Below are 21,864 nucleotides of genomic sequence, written 5' to 3'. Positions count from 1 at the left end.
AGTATTCAAATTAGTAGAAACACTATACAAAGGCATCTCGCTGAACAAGATCTGCATGTAAGGATATCAGTCAGAGCACCAGCTTAAACGTAGATCATCATAGAAGTAGATTACAATTTGCCAGAGAGCACCTTGACTGGAATGTTGATAAATGGGACCACGTGTTGTTCACTGATAAATCGAGGTATTGCTTATACAGCCCAGACGTGTGAGAGATATTCGACAGCCAAGCGAAATCTACGCACAGTGCAACATCCGACCTATTACTTTATTCATTGAAGGATCTGTAATGGTTTGGGGAGGAATAGCTGTTACAGCGCGAACAGACCTTGTTGCTTTACGAAGAGGTTCCTTAACAAGTGAAAGGTATAAAGACAGTTTGTCTAACCACGTATTCCTTTTCCTCCTTACATAGGAAATAATTTTATTTTAATGCATGATAATGTTCGACCACATGTTGGACGAGGTTGGAATACAATCCATGAACTGGCCACCCTGCAGCCCTGATCTAAATCCCATAGATAATTTGTGGGATATTATTGATCGCCAACTCAGGGGCCGACAAGCACCACCTGTCTCTCTTGACGACGATGTTGAGAGAAGTTTGGGATGCAATTGATCAAGACCAAATACGCCGCTTAATTTTAAATATGCTCTGTCGCTGTGAAGAAGTAATTAGATGTAGAGGTAAAAAATACTGGTAAGTGTTTTTGGGAGATGGAATTTTTAAGGATTATTACGGTTGTTTTCTTAGTCTTTAGTTGTATTAAATGTCAATAAAGTTTATGTAAGTAGTGTTTTCTTTGCTTTAAATGTTAATTAAAACTTGTTACATTTAAAGTTCTGTCCAATCTTTGATAATAGAGATATCGAGATAATTTTTTTACGAAAATCTTGAGAAAGGATGAAACTATCTCAAAATATTAATAAGATGTAGCGTCCCTTTCTATTAAATTCCATTGGGTGTTGCAAAATATGATAAAAAAACACAACTTTATTTTTACACCCCATATACGTCGATATTTTTCAAAAAAACATTAATACAGTGATTTATTAGAAATAGACCTATAGTGTGAAAAAGAAATTATCAAAATCCAATCATCCGTTCAAAATAAAAATAGCTTCAAACTTATGGTGCATTTAAGGTGGTGCGTTAATTTTGGGCAGTAGTGTATATATAGTGATGAATAAGTCTGAATATATATGTAGATAAGTACCAAAAATACAAAAAGCCAATACTTCATATTAATAGTTCTTTCGACTAGACTCCAAAAATATAATGGATAGACACTGCCAACGTAGAAGTTTTAAAGTGAACAAACTAGAAAATTATCCGAATAATGAAAATACTGCACGTTTAAGGAGGAAAATGGAGAAGCAATAAAAATGAATTTAAACTCGTAATGATGTTATACATTGATGACAAGCGCAACACAAAAAAACAAAAAAAGAGAACAAGAATATTCGAGATAAGACTTATCTATGGATACACTTAATCTTCTAAGTAGCACAATTTCTCCGAAAGTGGTCCACCGCTGTTTTCTCGCTTTGATAATGAACAATTTTTTAACAAAATACGATAGTTTCATAGTGCATACAACTTGGCTTTACATCAACGTAAATATAAGCACCATCTATGAACTACAAATTTATGCATCTATATCCAAATGTAAAATCTATTAATAATAAAAATATTCTACGAAAACTATCATCTATATATTAGCATACGTCCAATAGAAAAAGTATGTTGACTTATATGGTGGAAACTAGACCAGTAGGTACTCTAATAAACATTTACCTTGTATTAGTTGCAAATATTTTTAATTCACATGCATGTTTGAGCAAGATATTTATACGTCATTTCATAAATCTTGATAACAGAAAATAAGTCGTTTTCTGTTACACAACAAATATCCTTTACAATAAATATCTCCAATAAGGACACAAGATATATTGTACTAATAATTTCTAAATTATTCGCTAGTCTAGTACCTACTGATCCTTAAAACGATAGGCACACGATAGATTTTTCTCAGTTTATAATATTTTGTAGTTTAATGACACTGAAACACCTGGTTTTACCAGAACAACTATTAAACATTCAATTGTTACTATATCTATTTATAAGTGTACTTTTTGTGAACACCCAGATGGAACGTCAGAACGTATAAATATAATACTGACAGTTTTGTCTTAATTGTATATTTTTGTACAATCGTAATCACACGCAAAGTTAAAAATAAAATATTTTGACTGATTTTTATGCCAAGCAACATCTTGGCAACATCTAAAGTTTTTAGAATACAACAAAAGAAAATAAATAAGAGTTACTTAGTTGAATTTTCTCGTACTTTAATAGCAAACTCAAAAGGTTAAAAATTATAAATATTAGGAAGACATAAATAACTTGTATTGACGCCTCTACGAGAGATAATTCCATGCAGTATCCAAGATTAACCATGACGAAGCAATTCAACAGCATGAAAAAAAATTTAAAGTAAAAAAATGGTGGTTTGGTAAGAAATTTGGAATTAACTGGAAAGATCAAATATAAAATTGATATCTAGGTGCATTAATCGAGTAGCTCGAAGTAGTTTAGTAGATGATGTGTCAAGAAGAGATGATGGGGATCACGCATCACACCTAAAACTAGATTATTCCGCAAGTGCAAGTTTATGCCAAAGTAAATTTGAAATATGATGCAGTTTATAGCTTCAAAACTTAACAATGTGGTTAAACTATCAGAAAAGGTGCTAACAAACATCAGTACTTCATTATTAAACGTATGAAAATCACAAATCAGAACAAAAATCGATTATGGTTCCATTGTTTATACAGCGGCTAGCCACACAATATTTCAACAAATCGAGTTAAGTGAAAATACCGCGTTGAGAATAGTCACAAGAGCTTTTCTAACATTGCCTGTAGAAAGTCTCTAATGTCTAACAAAGTAGTTACCGTTCCATTTAAGAATAATATATCTTAGTTTATCTTATGCTACAACAGTTCTCTCAAATTCAAACAATCCTGTCATACATAACACTAAAACTAATCGTTTCACTGAACTCCTTGTAGATAAACGTAAAAATATTCCCTTTTATGAAAGAATTCGACAGTACCTAAATATGTTATCAACTGAACTACCATCAATCTTATTCTCAGTTAATGAGATATTGATAATATTAAGAATACTAAGACACCTCCTTAATATTGAGAATATTAAGACACCACCACCCTGTACAATATCTCTTCCATACATTAATATCAGTCTATCTGTTTTCAATAAAGATAAAACAAAGCACACCAATATACTTCAGTCCTTCCTCTCAATAATATCAAATTATAAAGATTATTCCTTCTTATATACAGACGCATCCAAAACTTCAGACAGCTTAGGAGCGACCGTTATATATTTTAATCAACACCACAAATTCAAATTATCACCACTTAATACTGCTCACGCGGCCGAGATTCATGCCATCCTACAAGCATGAATAATTATAAAGAAGAACAACTATAGTAGTGCAGTAGATATCAATGACTCTTTAAGCTCCGTTCTGACAATAAGATTTTTCCCCCTACATAGTGGCGTTTTAGGGAGAAGCCGGGGGGTAAAAGTGGTAAATTTTTTTGCATCTTTTTTGGAATACCATAATTGACATTCTCTTCAGCTTGTTCGTATGATTTTTGGAGGTCTCTGACGACTGGACTATTGCCAAATGGAAGGAATCGGTTCCTCGCCATCTGCGATCGTCAGTAAGTAAAACCAACATGAATAAATGGGGCTGTTACCTGCTGACTCCGATACGTAAAGTAATTATAGAGCTATTAGATAACTTGGGGTGTTGTTATCAATGATGAATAATAAATCCAGTAAAGTCAATCACCAATTAAATAAAAACTTTTACTGTAGATAAATAATATAATGTAAAAATTAACCAAAAACTGAAATCCAGTCCAACAAAATACTGTTATTTATCTCCAATATTTTTTTCTATGTCAACAAAAAATTCTAGCAGTGTGATTACGACAGATTTTTAATATAAATACTCAGTTGACTAATAAATTATAAAATTAACAAACACCAGTGAATTATAACGATTGTAATTAAGTTAAAAATAAGAACAATGTCCGTGAGTAGCATATAAACATGATTTAGTAATTTTACAGTATTGTATTAAACCTACCACAAATCAGGTCAGACGATGAATCAATCACAAATATGTTCAGAAGATGTGTTGAGTCTATATAACCACAACAAAAGTTATGAAAATAACTGCAGTCAAACAAAAAGTAAATTGAAAGTAAATATACCGAAAAAAGAACAAAAATTTAAGTCATGAAATAGTGGGAATATTTTCTATGAAGTTATCATGAGAAAATGGGCTATTCTCATATGTGCAGTTGATTTTTAGATAGATATTTTTGTTCACATGTGTGCTATTTTACATTCGGGTTTCAGAGTTGGAAAAAGCATAACCATTGTGTTAGAAATCCTTTAAAATAAAATGTTAGAAAAATGACTTTACTAATGAATATTTTAGGGACTTCAGTTTTCTATGAAGGCTTTAAATATGATTTATCGTGCATTCAAGTACTATGATATAGCACTACAAACAAATAAGTTTATTGAGTTGCGGCCGATATTGGATCTGAAGATATAAAAGAGCTTCTTGACTAACTCATTCGATGAGCTACTAATAGATGCTCATTTTCAACACACCAAAAGAAACAGAAAATTTGGAATAAGCCATCAAACCTATCAAATGATGTTCTCATCCTCCCAACGAAGGTTGAAAAGGAGGAAAATTATGTATCTATGTATGTAAAATGAATTCTGTATAGGTAAATTTGAAACGCTATCAAAGAAAACAGATGTATCTTAGATCGAGAATGCTACTTATGTGTCAATTTGACACAATTTATAGTCCATAAATGACCAAACTGTTATACTGATACACAATTGGCAATAAAACGAACACACAAGTAAAAACTTTCGTCATAAAACCACATTGTTGGACTATAACTTGACAAGTACTAATAAAACGCTTGTTTAACGTTGTGGAAAGAAAAAATACTATAATAGTGCGACAAAACCCACGCACACTATCTATACTATAAGTGACAAGTCAAAAATATTAAAGTAATATCTGATGTTTTTAATGTAACCAAGAACTTCGGAAAAAAGTTTATATAGAGACCTGCACAACATCTAATGCTTTTCCTTTTAAGTTATTAGTCAACTTTCATCTTGAGCTCAAATAATCAACTATAACCTTCTTTATTACGGTGCATTTGTGCCGTAAATTTTGTTTTTTTTTTTTATAATTTATTGTGAAATTAAGTGTCTTCGTTATATAAAAAACAACTAAGTATAACTGGGACGTTATCAATAATTTTAAAATTGTCATTAAAATAAACTTAAAATAAATACCTAAATAATACTGAAATATAAGATCCAAATATTGTTCGTCGATGTCGATGATTTATCAATAACAGTGATGTGATACATCACTACAAACTTAATTTAATAAATAGTCCATATCAAATATTTTGAAGGATACTAAAAACATTTTTGTTATTGGTAAAGCTTCTCACACATAATGTATCATTTTATTTTTCTTTTATTTATTGAGATAAAACTAAAGACATCACATCTATCAAAATAGTAAAATCATTCATTTTACATTATCAAGAATTGTAAGCGCTCAAAGGCCGGTATTTTGTAATAGTACATTGCTTCCGAGGTTTATAGACCATTGATAATGTTTCGTCTTGTAGCATTTTTTCCACTCTTTATATCATAAAAATTTCCCAAGGATTTATTTGATAATCGTTTAAAAAATTGCGTCTTAAAATTTCGAACAAGAATATTGCACGTCGATCCCGCTTAAGACACGGAAAAGGGGGAGCGTTTGGAAGCTAGCAGCGAACGTATGGAGTTTACTTTGGGGGTGTAGACGCGTCACCTACTTGAGCACACCTTTGTCAATGTAGGTGTTTCTTGAGAAGTTTCTGTGTAAACTGTTACGGTTTTCTTAATTTTTTGTTTGCCTTTGTTATCAAGATGATAAAACATGTCCAGCTGCCTGCTTACAAGAGCAAATCTGAAACAGTGTCCTTCAATTCATCCATTTATTCGCTGGGAAGCAGTTCATCGAGTTATTCGTCATTTAGTTTAAATACTCCCTCTCGGACAATACAGTTACAAAATAACTTTTATTTTCTGACCAGCAGAATAATGAGTTAAAATTGGTCTAAACAAAATATGTGCATCAAAATATGTAAATCACAATATATGTGGATGTTGTCTGTCGCCCATCGGTCGGTCATGTATCCAGTCCTAGGACTGGCGGGTAGGTGGGAAATAAAATACCACCCGTGAACCAAAACAGACTGGTATGGCAACCCAACAGAGTCCCTGGCCCTCCAGGTTGGGAATTAGGCTAGAGGCTAACAACCTCTTCCTGTAAAAATCATATGTAGAAGTTTAAATGGCGATCTCTTAACAACAAGAATAGACGTACTAAACCGATGGACGGAATATTTTAACCAGATACTTAATATAGAGGAAGAAGAAGAAAACCCGGAAGACGAAAGCTGCGAGGTAAGCGAAGCAGACGAGAGGGAGGAGGATCCACCAACGATCCTGGAAGTTAAAGACGCTGTAAACAAACTAGCCAGAAACAAATCACCCGGAATAGATAATCTTCCAGCGGAATTATATAAAGAAGGTGGCCACGATATCATAATAGCGCTACAGAAGCTTATAAAAGAAATATTGATACAGAAGTCCCTTCCCAATGATTGGAATATTGGAATACTTTGCACCATACACAAAAGGGGAGATATCTTTGAATGCTCTAACCATCGAGGAATTACGCTCCTAAATGCAGCGTATAAAATATTCTCCAATATACTATGCCATCGTATGGCACCATATGCAGAGCGAATAATAGGATAATACCAGGCTGGTTTCAGAGGTGGTAAATCAACAATTCATCAGATTTCAACCCTGAGACAAATTCTAGAGAAAACACTGGAATACGGTATAGACACGCTCCACATATTTATAGACTACAAGGCAGCCTACGACTCTGTAAATAGAATAGAATTGTTTAGAGCAATGATAGACCTAGGAGTACCAAATCAGTTGGTAAGTTTAACCAAACTAACCCTTGAAAAAGTTGAATGCAAAGTACGAATCCAGGGGGAACTCTCTGAACCTTTTAAAACAAATAACGGGCTACGTCAGGGAGACCCACTCTCCTGTATACTATTCAATCTAGCTCTGGAAAAAGTAATACGTACGTCACAAATCACAACTACCGGTTCAATATATAACAAATCTGTGCAAATCTTAGCATATGCTGATGATATCAATATTATTGGGAGAAAGGAAAACGCAGCACAAGAGGCGTACGTAGCATTAAAGGAAGCGGCTACAAACATGGGCTTAATAATAAACACGAATAAAACAAAATACATGAAAATAGATACGCAACCACAAACACTACGGCCACTTGTTATAGAAAATGACGTCATCGAAGCAGTTAACGAATTTGTATACCTGGGAACGCTCGTCAATACGGAAAATGACACTACCGCAGAGATAAACCGCAGAATTTGCACGGCTAATAGATGCTATTTTGGGCTTAATCTCCTTTTTAAATCTACAGTTATATCAAGAAATACAAAAGTAAAACTCTACAAAACAATAATACGCCCAGTCCTAACATATGGTTCAGAAACCTGGACTTTAACAAAAAGCAATGAAAACATGTTAGGATGTTTCGAAAGAAAAATACTAAGGCCTATGGAGCGGTAAATGAAAATGGTGCCTGGAGAAGACGATACAACTTCGAACTCTATAGGATATACCAGGAACCAGATATCGTAAAACACATAAAGATAGGACGTCTGAGGTGGGTAGGCCATGTAATGCGGATGGAGCAAACCGACCCAGCTAGAAAAACGCTCCTTGATAGACCTATTGGTCAAAGAAGAAGAGGAAGACCCAGAACAAGATTCCTAGATAACATCGATGAAGACATGAGAAATATGGAAATACGTGCTTGGCGGAGGAAAGCGATGGATAGGGACGACTGGAGAAAAATTCTTGGGGAGGCTAGGACCCACACAGGGTTGTAAAGCCAAAATGATGAAATGATATGGAAAAAAGGAGAACTTGGCAAGTCAGCATTATTAAACTTGATTTCTACTGATTCCACTAAGAGATTTTTCTGACTATTGAATCCTTTCTGAATCCCGTTGATTCCTGAATCACACATGCTTCTCAGCCTGTAGAGAACTGTAAGTCACTTAGTATATTTCTAATATTTCTGTGGATGTACAAGAGATATGGGTATATCTTAAAATATTTTTTCAGTGTTTTACGTTATTGCTTGTTCTCATTTTCTGTTCTTATTATTACCATTAGTATCACTAGTTCTCTGCCCATTCCAATGCTATCCGGCATGTTTATATGTGTGAAAATCAATTAATTATCCTTTGCATCTGACATCACATCAGTAATTGTATTACGTAATTTGTACCATCCTTGAAGAACTCTCGTTCCTACTACTTTTTATAGCATATTAAGATCTCATACCAATTAAATCTATTACAATAATTGTTTTGAGCTCTGTTAATATGACAGATGATCAGGTGTGACGAATAATTTAATTCCCTCGCACATAAATCTTTCAAAATGGTGCGTTAAACAATGCAGATTTTTCTAAAAGATATTTTATTAGCCTCGCCGTGAAACACTGATCCTGTGTTCGGGATTATAACAGGCAACAGTGCAAGTATAGTGCAAAACATTGTGCAACAACGATACTGCTTGTATAATAACAAAACGCAACAAAACAAAAATAATATTGGGAACGACAGAAATCAAAATATTAAGAACTATCAAGGAAGTAATCCTCCTAGAGAATTAATATTCTAGGATGTGGTGAAGTGATTTTGGAGATGTTAGAGCATGATAGCATAGTGTGCAAGATGAAAGATGGACAAGATGGGATAAGGCTCAAACCAAATATATGGAGACCGGTAAACAAATCACCAAAACGATGGTACGATAGTTGAAACTCAGTGTCAAAAGAAGAGCTCAGAAGAATTCTAAATATAATGGACTCAACAGGATCTAGTCCTATTGCTAACCTTTGATTGTATTTGATAATGCATGCTGTGGTCGCAGGCGAAATATTAGGAAGAAATAATTCCAGGACACACCGAGAGACCTGGAAAATAATGTATCATTACACAACACTGGCCGTTTATTTATGTTAATATACAATAACATATATAATATATATATATATATATATATATATATATATATATATATATATATATATATATATATATATATATATATATATATAACATATATAACATTTATATATGTTAATATGACTGCTTTATCGCAGCAAAATATTTGATATGGAATATTTTTGATTGTTTTATATATAATTAATACCATTTTTGCTGAATTTTAAATATTAAAACCATTTTATATTAAACCTAAAAATGATAGTACAAGAGTCCAAGTATTTTATATTGGCTGAACATTGTATTTAAACGGTGTTTTCATCCATAAATCATAAATGCCAGATCTAGCATTGCAATCATAGAATAATTACAGTACTTATTCATCTCTGAAAAATATAGCCAGGGTTACAGTTAAATGGAGGTAAAGTGATTTGGATAGTTTCCAATGTTTTAAAATCATTGAAAGGTGTTCTAAATATATACATATGGCTATCACAAGTTATTCGACGGGAAGCTACATTAAAGGGGGGTTTTATACAGTTTGCACATTTTTCACTTAAATAAACTCGCTTAGAACAGTATTGGTAATGACTCATCATAAATTATGAACATAAACGTAAATACTTCAAAGATACACGCTTACAGATTTGGACAATGCAACTGCAAATCTAATAACTTGAATAAAAATAATTCTAAAAATTACACAACCTAAACTTTTAAAATGAGAAATAGTAATGGAAAAATATATAAAAGTTATGATAAAAAATTTGTTTGGGTCTCATTATAAGTCAGTAAAAGAGCAAATCATCATCATCACGTAGCGCTACAACCCTGGGTGGGTCTTGGCTGACTGTACAACTTTTTTCCAATTTGTTCGGTCTTCCATCAACCTAGGGTCAAATGGAATGTTCATTTTCCGGAGGTCTGCTAGGATGTTATCTCTCCATCGCATTCTGGGACGTCCGAGTGGTCTTTTGAAAAGAGCAAATGCAAATCATTATCATTATTACCTAGTAAATCGATGAAACAACAATGGTGAAAGCTTGTTTTTCCTCTAAAGAAAACATTGATCTTAAAAAATACAAAGAATAGCATTCAAGAATCAGAACATCAGAAATTAGTAAATTTTCAGTACTGATCAAATTTTGACCGAACTTAAGATTAAAAGGACTTTTCAGTACTTGATGAAAAAAGTGAGTCGGTAATTGTTTAGCTTTTGTAAAAAATTAAAACATCTTGTAAATCACTTCAATATGTGGCATATTAAGGATATGTAGAGATAATCTTCAATCATTGAATATTGAACATACAGGGTGGTAAATCGTTACACGGCCCGTAGGAAACTCAATGGGAAATTCTTAATTGTTGAATTCCTGCTTCCCTAATTATTTTACACCAACAGTCAAGAAAAACTATATGTAGAGGACTGAAATATGTATCGAAAACAAGTGTTAAAATTGTTCTACGAATTAAATGTATTCCAAAATTTTGCAAGAATATAATACATTTTTCAGGCCACCCCTTAAAGTGAGGTCACACGCGGTGCAAAAATATGACATGTTACGTTTGGTCATATCATCAAGTTAGAATCTGTGGAGAAGCTATGAGTATATTAACGTGTGTAATAAAAACGGCGTCAGTAGGTATGGCTAACGATCATACCAATATGGCAGTGGGATCAGGGCCGGACTCAATAATATTAAAACTACTATACAAATATGACTAGTAATTCAGAAAATTTAATCAAAATCTAAAAAAGTGCAATACATTTTTAATAAACTAAGATTTATTTATCCTGCGGTAAACACTACAAACACGACATATTATACATAGAGATAAATTAATACAGTCAAAAAACAAGTTGTATCTAGAAGAGATAATAATACGTTCGTTTTACAACTTATATATTTGATAACTACAAATTAACTGACACTTAAAAATTTAGTTCGATTAACTAAGTTAGAAAAGTTATTAAAAAAAAACAAAATTGAATATCTGCCGAATATTACAGTGTAGAAATCAAAATAATTATGTTGCAGTAGTTAAAAAGAAAGTTTAATATATTTAGAATAAAGATATTTGAGTATTCTCAAGAATAGCACGATCTACCTTACTTATAAGAATTTTTATGAATACTATTAATTTATTCTCTGAAGTACGGGCCATTACTTTGTTTACATATTTGTATACTAACCTGTGGAACGTTATTCCTGAAGATTTTTTATTAACATTGCTTCTGCTACTGCAACTACGTTGAGAACAAGAAACCATTATTATGCACTATCACAATATAATATTACAGTTTTTATAAAAGTATTATAAAACTAAAAATATTCGAAAAACAATAAACGTAAACAATCATACACGATCTGTCAAAACGATCATAACAATATGGCCGAAGTAAGGTCGTTTTTAGCCACGTGATGTCCTCTCCATAGATTCTAACTCGATGGGTTATATTGATGTTTCTGATATTTCACAATATTTGACTTGCCAAAATTTTTATTTTGTGATTTACTGTTTTAAAAACAATACCTAGTTGATTAAAAATGTATTCAGTTGAGGAGAAAGTAGCAATAATAAAAATGTTTTATTCAGGCAATAGTACGCGAATTGTCAGTTCTTTATTTAGCGTAAGAGATCCTAATAGACAAATTCCAAGACATTCAACAATTCAAAGGATTTTAAAAAATTTTGAAAATACTGGAACCATGATTCTAATTGTACCTCTAGAAACAATATTGCTGAGGTACCAAGAAATTTAGAAAATCAAAATTAAATAAATGTATTAACAGCAGTTGTAGAAAATCCTAGAATAAGTTCTCGGACCATTGCAGACCAGTTTAATATGATTCATAATTCTACGGCCTTAAAAATTTTGAAAAGGAATAAATTCCATTCACATAAATTTCAATGTCATCAAGAACTAAGAGAAGGGATGCTGAGCGACGAGCGGAATTTTGTTATGAAATTTTAGAGAGGGCTAATGCAGACAGACAATTTTTTAAAAAACATTTTGTTTAGTGGTGAATGTACATTTATATTAAATAATAAACCAAATGTTCAAAATTATAGGATTTGGTCGACAAGAAAGCCTGAGGATATTATTGAAAGCCATACCCAATATCGTCGAAAAATAAATGGTTCGGAATATTTAGACACAATATTATTGGACCATTTTTCTATGAGGAAAATTTAAATTCAAAAAAGTTTTTAGACTAGCTACAAGAAGAAATTTTACCCAGACTTGCAGAAATAACTCCAGATGAAGAAGAAATTTGGTTTCAAATGGATGGATGCCCTGCGCACAATAACTGGGAGGTTAAGGAATATCTTAAAAACAGCTTTAATAATTATTGTTTGATTAGACTGTAATATTAGGTGGTCACCGAGATCAGGAGATCTAACTCCAAACGATTATTTTATCTGGGAGCATTTAAAATCAAAAATCTATTCTAACCAAAAATTTACAGATATTGAAGTATTAAAAATACGAATTATTGAAGAGTGTGCAAAAATAACGCCACGCGTTCTGGCTAATGTTAAACGAGAATTTTACAATCAAGTGGGATACTGCTTAGTACAAAATGGCTTATTGTTTAAACATTTGATATAGTTTTATGTTTAGAAATTATCATAAATTATTGTTAGGAAGGATCACAGTAAAACTATATTGAAATTCTTTGAATTATTGTATAACCTGGAATTGAATTGGAGTGTATTATAATATCTTACGTTAAATAAAGATCTGACAGTGCTCACACTATTGCCTGAATACAACATTATTGCGATTTTTCGTGAACTGAGTACATTTCATCAACTTTATTGCTTGTACTATTTATTTTTCACTAGTAGTAGCAGTATTTGTGAAAATTTGCTGTTTATAATTTAATCATAAAATAAAAATATTGACAATTCAAATATTGTCTAATATATCAGAATCATCAATATGACCAAACGCGACATATCATACACATTCTTGTACCGCGTGTGGCCTGACTTTAAGGGGTGGCCTGAAAAATGTATTATATTTTTGCAAAATTTTGGAGTACGCTTAATTCGTAGAACAATTGTAACATTTGTTTTTAATATAGATTTTGGTCCTTTACAAATAGTTTTGTATGACTTTTGATGTAAAATAATTAGGGAAGAAGGAATTCAACAATTTAGAATTTCCCATTGAGTTTCCTATGGCCCGTTTGGCGATTCATCACCCGGTGTAGAAATATCAATATTTATTCTAAAACTAACGGTGGGTTTGAAGAATGATTGAATTTTATCTATTTATTATACCATATTATATCATAAATATACAAAATTACGCCCCAGTCAGATGCCGTATGAACGTTTTTCATAAATTAACGAAATGAAAAATGCATGTTGAATAACAACTGTCCAAGCTGTCGACGTGAAAACGTTTGCTAAAATATCGTTCAGATAACAAAATTTCTGAATACAGAGAATCCTATTTTGTGCACGAATGTAGATGATGTAACTTGTGTTGTATAAAATATTTTAGATTGCTAGGTAAAATATTAAACATCACCTTGCAATTACCTCGCATCAACCACTTTGGCGATTTCTTCAGTCTTGAATAAGTACTTCAACTATAGAGTCCCTACTTAAATTATTTGACTCACCCTAGAAATTTCAGGTTTTTAATTTCGAGCACCTTAAAAACATGTTCACAATGAAACAAACCTGCTGAACGGGTTGCATAACAATTGCTGAATAACCATACAACATAATTCAAGTTATAATATACAATAGATATATAATATCGCAATAAATATACAAAAAGGTTAATACTATCATTTATGTAATACTCTACTTGAATAATTTTGGTTTTGAGAAAAAAACCATTATTTTGACGACGTTTCGGCAAGGTCGCACTTTCCATTGTCAAGTCAGGTAGTAACGCTACTTGCTGTTACTGTTAAGTTATCAACTGTAAAGTGATAACGGGTGAGTGTGGAGCTAGTGAACACCGACTTGTGATAGTGGATACGGAGATAAAGGTGAGGCAGAAAGGAAAGCAAATAGGACTCCAGAAAGTAAAGTGGAAGTTAAAGGATAAGAATTTGACAAGAGTCTTTAAAAGTAGTGCTGAAAGAGCTTAAGGAAAAGATACGGTAAATGACTGGTGCGAAACCAACAGTTGCCAAAGTTGTGGTGCGAGTGAGAGAGGAAGTGCTAGGAAAATCATGTGGTAAAGGGTCTCCTAGAGACAAAGAAACTTGATGGTAGAACGATGAAGTGCAATAGAAGGTTAGAGATAAGAAAGAGGCTAAAAAGGCGCATAACAGATCTACAAAAGAGAAAGATATATACAAGGTAGCGAATAGGAAAGCAAAGCGCGCTGTAGCTACTGCTGTATGTAGAGTTGAAAACATCCGAGGAGGTGAAAAGGTTATACGGCATTGCTAAAGCAAGGGAGAAGTCATTAAAGGTCTTGACCCACATGCGGCAGATTAAGAGTGCGGATGGAAGAGTGTTAAGAACCGATGTTAAAATAAAGCAAAGATGATATGAGTACTTAAGAAAGTTGCTAAATAAAGAACATTACAGGAGAGTGTTAAGAACCGATGTTAAAATAAAGCAAAGATGATATGAGTACTTAAGAAAGTTGCTAAATAAAGAACATTACAGGAGAGACAAGGCATACGGGATCCCAAATGAGAATGTAATACCGGGTACAGCTAGAGATGAGGTTATCGAGGCGTTATCTTGAGGAAGTAATAACAACAACGTTCAGTTGATAAAGAGAATCATTTTTCATTGAAACCATAATGAATATTTAAAAGAAATAGCAGCAAGATGCATAAATAGTATGCATGGGAGAGTGGCTACACTTGTTAAAAGTCAAGAGTGGCTTAACAAAATATTAGTATTATAGTAAAATTAGGTGATAATTTCAATTTTTAGATCAATAAATATACAAAAAGGTTAATACTATCATTTATGTAATACTCGTACTTGAATAATTTTGGTTTTGAGAAAAAACCATTATTTTGACGACGTTTCGGCAAGGTCGCACTTTCCATTGTCAAGTCAGGTAGTAACGCTACTTGCTGATGCTTGAAGTTAACTGACTCACATGGTCAATGCGGTTACTATGGTGTTGTCCGTATGTAGGTAGGAGGAGTCCTACTAGTCAGTCTTGTGGCCTGAGATGTGACTTCGAGCCGGGACATTTGTTTTTCAGCTTCGATGTAGTCTCACTTTTCTCGAATGCTCCTATAGGTAAATCATTAGGAATTATAAGCAGAAAGTATCCAATACCACAGGATACTCTAAATCTAACAGAGCACTGCTTAAATAACACATATTTCATCCATAAAGGGCCAAGATATAAACAAGTTGAAGTAGCACCGATGGGTTCACCAGTGTCACCGGTAATACAAAACCTGTTTATGCAAGAAATAGAACAGCGAGCAATAGGAACAGCCGAATACAAAACTTTGGTTTAGGTACGTGGATGATACTTTTATAATCTGGACACATGGAGAAGAAAAACTAAAGGTATTTCTAGAACACATCAATAATATCCACCATAAAATCCAGTTTACTCTGGAACTGGAAGAAAACGAACAACTACCATTTTTAGATGTATTAATAATAAAGAAGAAAGACAGGTATATAGGACACACAGTATACCGAAAACCCACACATACCGACAGATATCTACATGCCGATTCACAGTCACATGAAACCAGAAAAAAACAGGATTGGCTAGGTGAGTATAATAATATGAGCAGGGACTGTACTCTTAAAACAGTTCACTGTTCACCAGTTCTTGGACTACAAAACTTAATGTATCAAAACATCTGTCAAAAACCTTAGCGCAACAAATCTAAAGCTAGTTAGTTAGAAACAAAATTTATAAATAGTAAACAATAAAAAATAAATACTAACTTATTTTTCAAATATATCAAAAAATGGTACAAAATACATATCTTCTTCATCGATCAGACCGCAGTATTCTTTCAGTCTCTAACTAAAAGTCTAGTCTTGAACCAAACGCTGCTATCGATTTCTAGTTTGAGTACTTATAGAATATTGTGCAGTTTAGGACAAGTAAGAATACTGCCATTTAAACGATCACATTTTTTCAAATTTATAAACTGAGTTAACTTTTATTAAACAATCTAATTTCTCAACCAGGATAAAGGTAACTCTATGTGTCGAGAGATCGAGTGAGAGATTCATAAAAGTCATGGTTAGGAGCAATTTTTAAAGATTAGCCACTGCATAGATATAATTGTTTATATTTCTAGATTATTGCAAAAATTACGACTACATATTACTTAAATAAATGACGAATTCATTAAACGCTAGCTTATATAATCTATGGTAACGAAACGTTGTAATTACAGCTTATAATTTCTGTCACACTTAACAAGTACGTAGATGAAACACATATCTAGTTGAGAAATTAGATACCCACTTTTAAGATAAATTTTTGCCTATACCTTGGTAAAGAATGCCGAATATTTTCAACTTAGTACATAATAACATTTCCTTGTCATTTAAAACAGCTGAGAGCAAACCTCCCCTATCTCTACCTCGCTCTGGTCTTCCATTCAGGTCACACTAATCGAACAATTTGAAATATAATATAAGAATATTCCGTCTCAGTCCGCAATTCCGATTCAAATTTCGAGACATTCGGTTTCATAAACCAAGAATCGTCCCAGCAGCGAGTAAGATGGAAAAACTCCTCAATTGTCCAAACAAAAGAAACGACGGTACGCAGAACAATTTCGACTCCGCTTCTGTCCTAGCCCAGCATTATATCCAAACAGGCGATAAAATCTATTTTGAAAATTCCAGAATTTTAATCCATTTTTACTGGCCAGGGGTCACACGAGAAGTCATTAAGATGTACAATCGTTCCAATTTTCTTAACAAAAGAAATGACGGTATCCGATGACTTACAACAATAAAATACCGTCTGTTTCTTCGGTTAATCCAATTTCTGAAGAAACTTTGTGCTACTGACTAACCCAATTCCCTAGGTCACCATCAACGGTAAAAAAGTACTATCAGCGGCATAATAGGAAATACAGCATTAAAGTATTATAGTGAATCAGGTGCTGAACAGATCTGAGGACTCGGGAGATTCTTATCTCAAAATAAGTCGTGATCAAACCTCTAGAAAAGAAGTCGAAAGCTCTAAATGTCCAAAATAACAAAAGTTTTTAAAATTGATATAAGCTGTTTAAATGTTTCTTAGTGTAGCTGTTATTTTCGATTTGAATTTATAGTTTGAAAATATTCGGGACGTTTTATTATTTCGTGTTTGAAAGCACTAGGACAAATCATAATAAAAAATTTAAAAGGCAATTCATGTAACAAATATTCAGTAAATAGTATTGGCAGCACAACATATAAATTATATAACAAAAATGCTGGCATATTTACTCTACACGCAATACAGCTCGTTTGGATCAGAATATAAAATGAACATTCCGAAAACCATGGATTAATAATGAATAAAGATGACAATGAAAAACAATGTGATGCTTACAGCAGTTTTTAAAAAACACAAGTATTTTATTGAAATAGAAAAATGTAACACGTCTGTTTAAAAGTGAAACAGTGTTAAACGTAATAGATAACTAATGTAGTTAGCTAACTATGTAGTTCTGCAAAATGATATTCCCCAAATTGAAAATAAGCAATTACGAGGGTGATTTTTAATTAATCTAGTTTTCAACAGATGGCATTAGGTGAGAACGAATTGCTGTCGGTTTTGACATATGTCATCCTAGGTGATGTCTGTCAAAATTTCAAGCACAAACAGCAATTGTTAAGTCGAATATCGTTCAGGTTTTAAGTATCTTCACTTAAAAAGGAAAAGCAACGCAGAAATCAAAGCCGAACTAGATAATATTTATGGCAAATCTGCACTGTCATTAATAACAGTAAATTGTGAAGTGCTTAATTTGTTCGTGATCGTAAAAGTGAATTTAATTATGAACGACCAGATGCCCCAGAAGCCGTTGTTATCTCAGAAATAATCAACTAAATCCAGACATGATAAAAGCAGATCGTAGAATCAAAATTAGCGAGATAGCAAGGGCTGTAAATATAACAAATGAGCGTCTACATAACAGCAGAGTGCCGCATATGCTGATTGTCTACCAAAAACGCATATGTGTTGAATTGAAGAATGTGGTAAAAGCGATACAAAGGATAGTCCGTTGACTAAGCTTGGGAACATTTTGACAGATTCGTTGTTGGAAATGTGTAACACAAAAATTACAAGCTCTCCTAAACTTACTGTTGCAAATATATTTTATTGAAAAGGGAAGAATAGTCTTGAATAATGAGACTGTATATTCATTAATTTTGATTAAAAACATATATATATATATATATATATATATATATATATATATACGCCGGTGTATTAGACGCCACGCACTTCCGGTGGGAATCTATGGAGGAGTATCACCGAGCCGCAAGCCCTTATCCCTTGCCGTACTGCTCCACCATAGACCGATCAGACACCAGCATATTCTAGTCTACGCCGCAGATTCGTTTTAGAATCTTAAACTGCTACGTTAGCCTTTTTTATTTTTTCTGTACACCGAGCCAGGGTTTGAACGCACATCCACTTGACCATTCGACAGTGAAGCGAATGAGAGTCGGCCGCCTGACCCGCTTTGCTATCTGACCGACGATTAAAAACATTTGTAAATACTAATGTATAAACGACTTAAAAATTTCAAAAATAAACATTTGAACAGTTGATTTAATTGATGGGTGTTTTATTTTGTTAATATTATTGAATGTCAATAGTTTTTGTTATTTTTTAATTCAATTAATAATAGACTCAGTGCTTTTTCCTGGAAGCAGTCTGTTAGAAACCGGTTGTACTGCGGTAAATTGGCTTGTTGTCCATCTTCCATCACTCCATGATACCCATTCCTGGATTATGGATCCCAGTACCAGCTTATACAGGTCTAGTGGATGGGTGCCATATATTTTTGGAGTTACTTGATTTTGTCCAAAAGTGTTTGCCGCCGGCGATTAAATATCTCGTAGTCATGCGATATGGTTGATAACACAAATGCTTGGTTGTATCGTAATTTCCCGCCACTTCCAGTAAAAATTTGACCAGTGTAACAAAAAATTATTTATTATTTTTACTAGACCGTTAGGACTCGGATCGGTGAACTGAGTATATCAGTAGCGTAATCAACAACTATAGATGGTCTGAGTTACCGATATTTTTTGCGAACTATCGATAGTTTTCAACATAGACATAAAATACAAATAGACTGAGCGCTGCAATATAATCCCGTTTCCCCAGTGCGACAGAAAACTGATGCAAGCAGTCTCTACATCTCTTTCTATTGGACCAGGTTTATCGACTACGTGATCTTCCCATTGGTCATTTAGTAGTTTCCACGTGAATTACGTGGAGTTACTAACTAGATCCCAGATGCAAACAGAATAGGTTTCAAAATAGGCAGAAGCTGCTGCCACACTTTTAGAACAAGAAATGTACTTAATTGTTTAAAAAGGGCAGAACAATTCGCCTTCGGGGGAAATTGTCCAAACTTCTGCTACTGCAGTTGGATCTTCATTTCTTTTTGGGTTACTGGGAATACGGATTAAAAAAAAAAGTGAAATCAGCGGCAGATGCTGTCATAATCACCAAGACACAGTATCTAAAGAGGGTAAATTCTTCTAAAAAAAATAACAAAAATGGTGCGTTTTCTTACTTAAGCTAGAATAATATCGAATCACCCTCGCATTGTCATATTTTACAATATATAGAGGGATGAAATGAAAAGTAGATTTATGGAAGCTGCTATGTCACCGTAAATTAAAAATCAAGCTTAAAAAGAGTTCTTATACGGCGGATTTTCATTTTAAATTCTCATGATATTTTAACAAATTAATTTGATTTGATTTATATCTGCGAAAATTCATTACATGAATAGCTTTTTTTTCCAAATATCAACATTAAACTAATGATCTGTTAACTCCTCTTCTCTAATCAATTCCTGCGTTTATTCAAAAACGAGAAAAAACAAATTAATTTTTAAACTAATTGTGTAAATGTTATAAAAAATTCTTAAAATACTAAAAACAATTCACAATCTAAGCTCAATATTCCGTTTAAAATATTCGAGGCACGATTTGGAATGTTCAAGTCATCGAGGTACTTACTCACACGCCAACTTGCTGTCAAAGCTACTCAGAGCGATCGCGAAAGCTTGTAGTGCACATAAGGGATACCTGTAACATATTATGTTATTAAAAGTGTATAAATATGTTTACTTACAGAAAAATAATATAATTATTACCAGGAATACACAGATACTCCGTCATAATTAGAGAGCGGAATATACGTAGAGTGCATATAGATGCATATATTGCATATTTTTGCTCATTTCAAACATTACAAATGTATGCTAAACACGATTTACTTTACATATTTTAAAAATAAATTATATGAAAGTTTAAAATTTCCTCTCTTAGTTGGAATTTTATAAATTGGATGTGAACGAGCTCATTATCTATCTAGATTTTTCCATTACTACCTGAATTTAATACTTATGGAGTTTCCAAGAAAAAGATTATTTTATTAGCATAGCAAGTCGTAGGTACCTATCTGTTTTAAAGTGTCTAATTATTTTGTCGGCAAACATTTGTTTAAAGTAAAAGGATAAAGTGTTTTCTCTAGTTAATGCCAAGTGGAGATAAAGTATTTTGCAAGGCCTATTCCAAAATCGTAAATTACACTCATTTTGATAATCCATTTTATAAATTACGTACTGACAAACAAAAGTATCGCATCCCACAAAAGAAATTTTTCAAGAAAGAGTATTTTTATTGGGCCAATTTGGTTTTACTTATATAAAGATGGACGTAGAGAGAAGCATCAAAATACAAAAATTCATCAAATTGTAGACAATTTCGCTTTTATTCTTTAGTTTCTTGTATGAAAATTGATTTCTTTTTGGTGCTTGAACATTTTTTTTTCTATAGATTTTCTGTGAGAAATTTCAAGTCGACCAACATTTAAAAAGAGCGACTCATAAGTTGAAGCTAAAAAAGATTGCATTAAGACCCATTCAGCAGTCGATTCATACAGCTGTTCAAAATGTTCAAGATCAAGATGAATAAAAAAAAATGTTTGTTTAATCAAGAGCTATGTAAAGCTCACTTAGCAGCAAACATTTCGTTAAAAAAATTGCACAATACACATTTTAGGCAATTTTTGCAAAAATATTGTAAGTTCAATATTCCTAATGAGGGAACACTAAAAAAGGTGATATGTGAATGCATTGTGTGACGAAGTAATTGAAAAAATTAAAGTTTCTTTAGCCCTTAACCGGAGAGGTCACATTTTGCGACATAGCTGGAAAGATCTCGTCTCACAAACGAATGTACATAATCCCTATATATTTTTGTCATTTTAATATAAGATGACAAAAATGACCTTGGATGTTCTGAATGTGCAAAAATAAAATCCGAGTAAAATCCAGAGACCGTTTTTAAGTATACAAATGATAGTAATATTTATTTTTCTATAGCTTTTTGCTTGTGGTCTTCTGTATTTAT

At 32.8% G+C, this 21,864-nt stretch overlaps 1 protein-coding gene across 1 annotated transcript in view; it reads right to left on the bottom strand.

The window, feature by feature from the left end:
• Positions 1-9,444: 9,444 nt before the first annotated feature.
• The window catches only part of ktub (Tub domain-containing protein ktub), a 35,761-nt gene continuing 23,341 nt past the window's right edge, over positions 9,445-21,864 (bottom strand). Inside the window, exon 8 of the mRNA XM_072525888.1 lies at positions 9,445-20,535. Within this exon, the coding sequence (XP_072381989.1) occupies positions 20,463-20,535 (73 nt within the window). The 3' untranslated portion in view covers positions 9,445-20,462. The remainder of the gene's footprint in view (positions 20,536-21,864) is intronic.

Source organism: Diabrotica undecimpunctata, chromosome 3 (assembly GCF_040954645.1).
Source record: "Diabrotica undecimpunctata isolate CICGRU chromosome 3, icDiaUnde3, whole genome shotgun sequence".
NCBI lineage: Eukaryota > Metazoa > Arthropoda > Insecta > Coleoptera > Chrysomelidae > Diabrotica > Diabrotica undecimpunctata.
The sequence above is the reverse complement of the archived record's forward strand: the minus strand, read 5'-3'. Positions and strand labels throughout refer to the sequence as shown.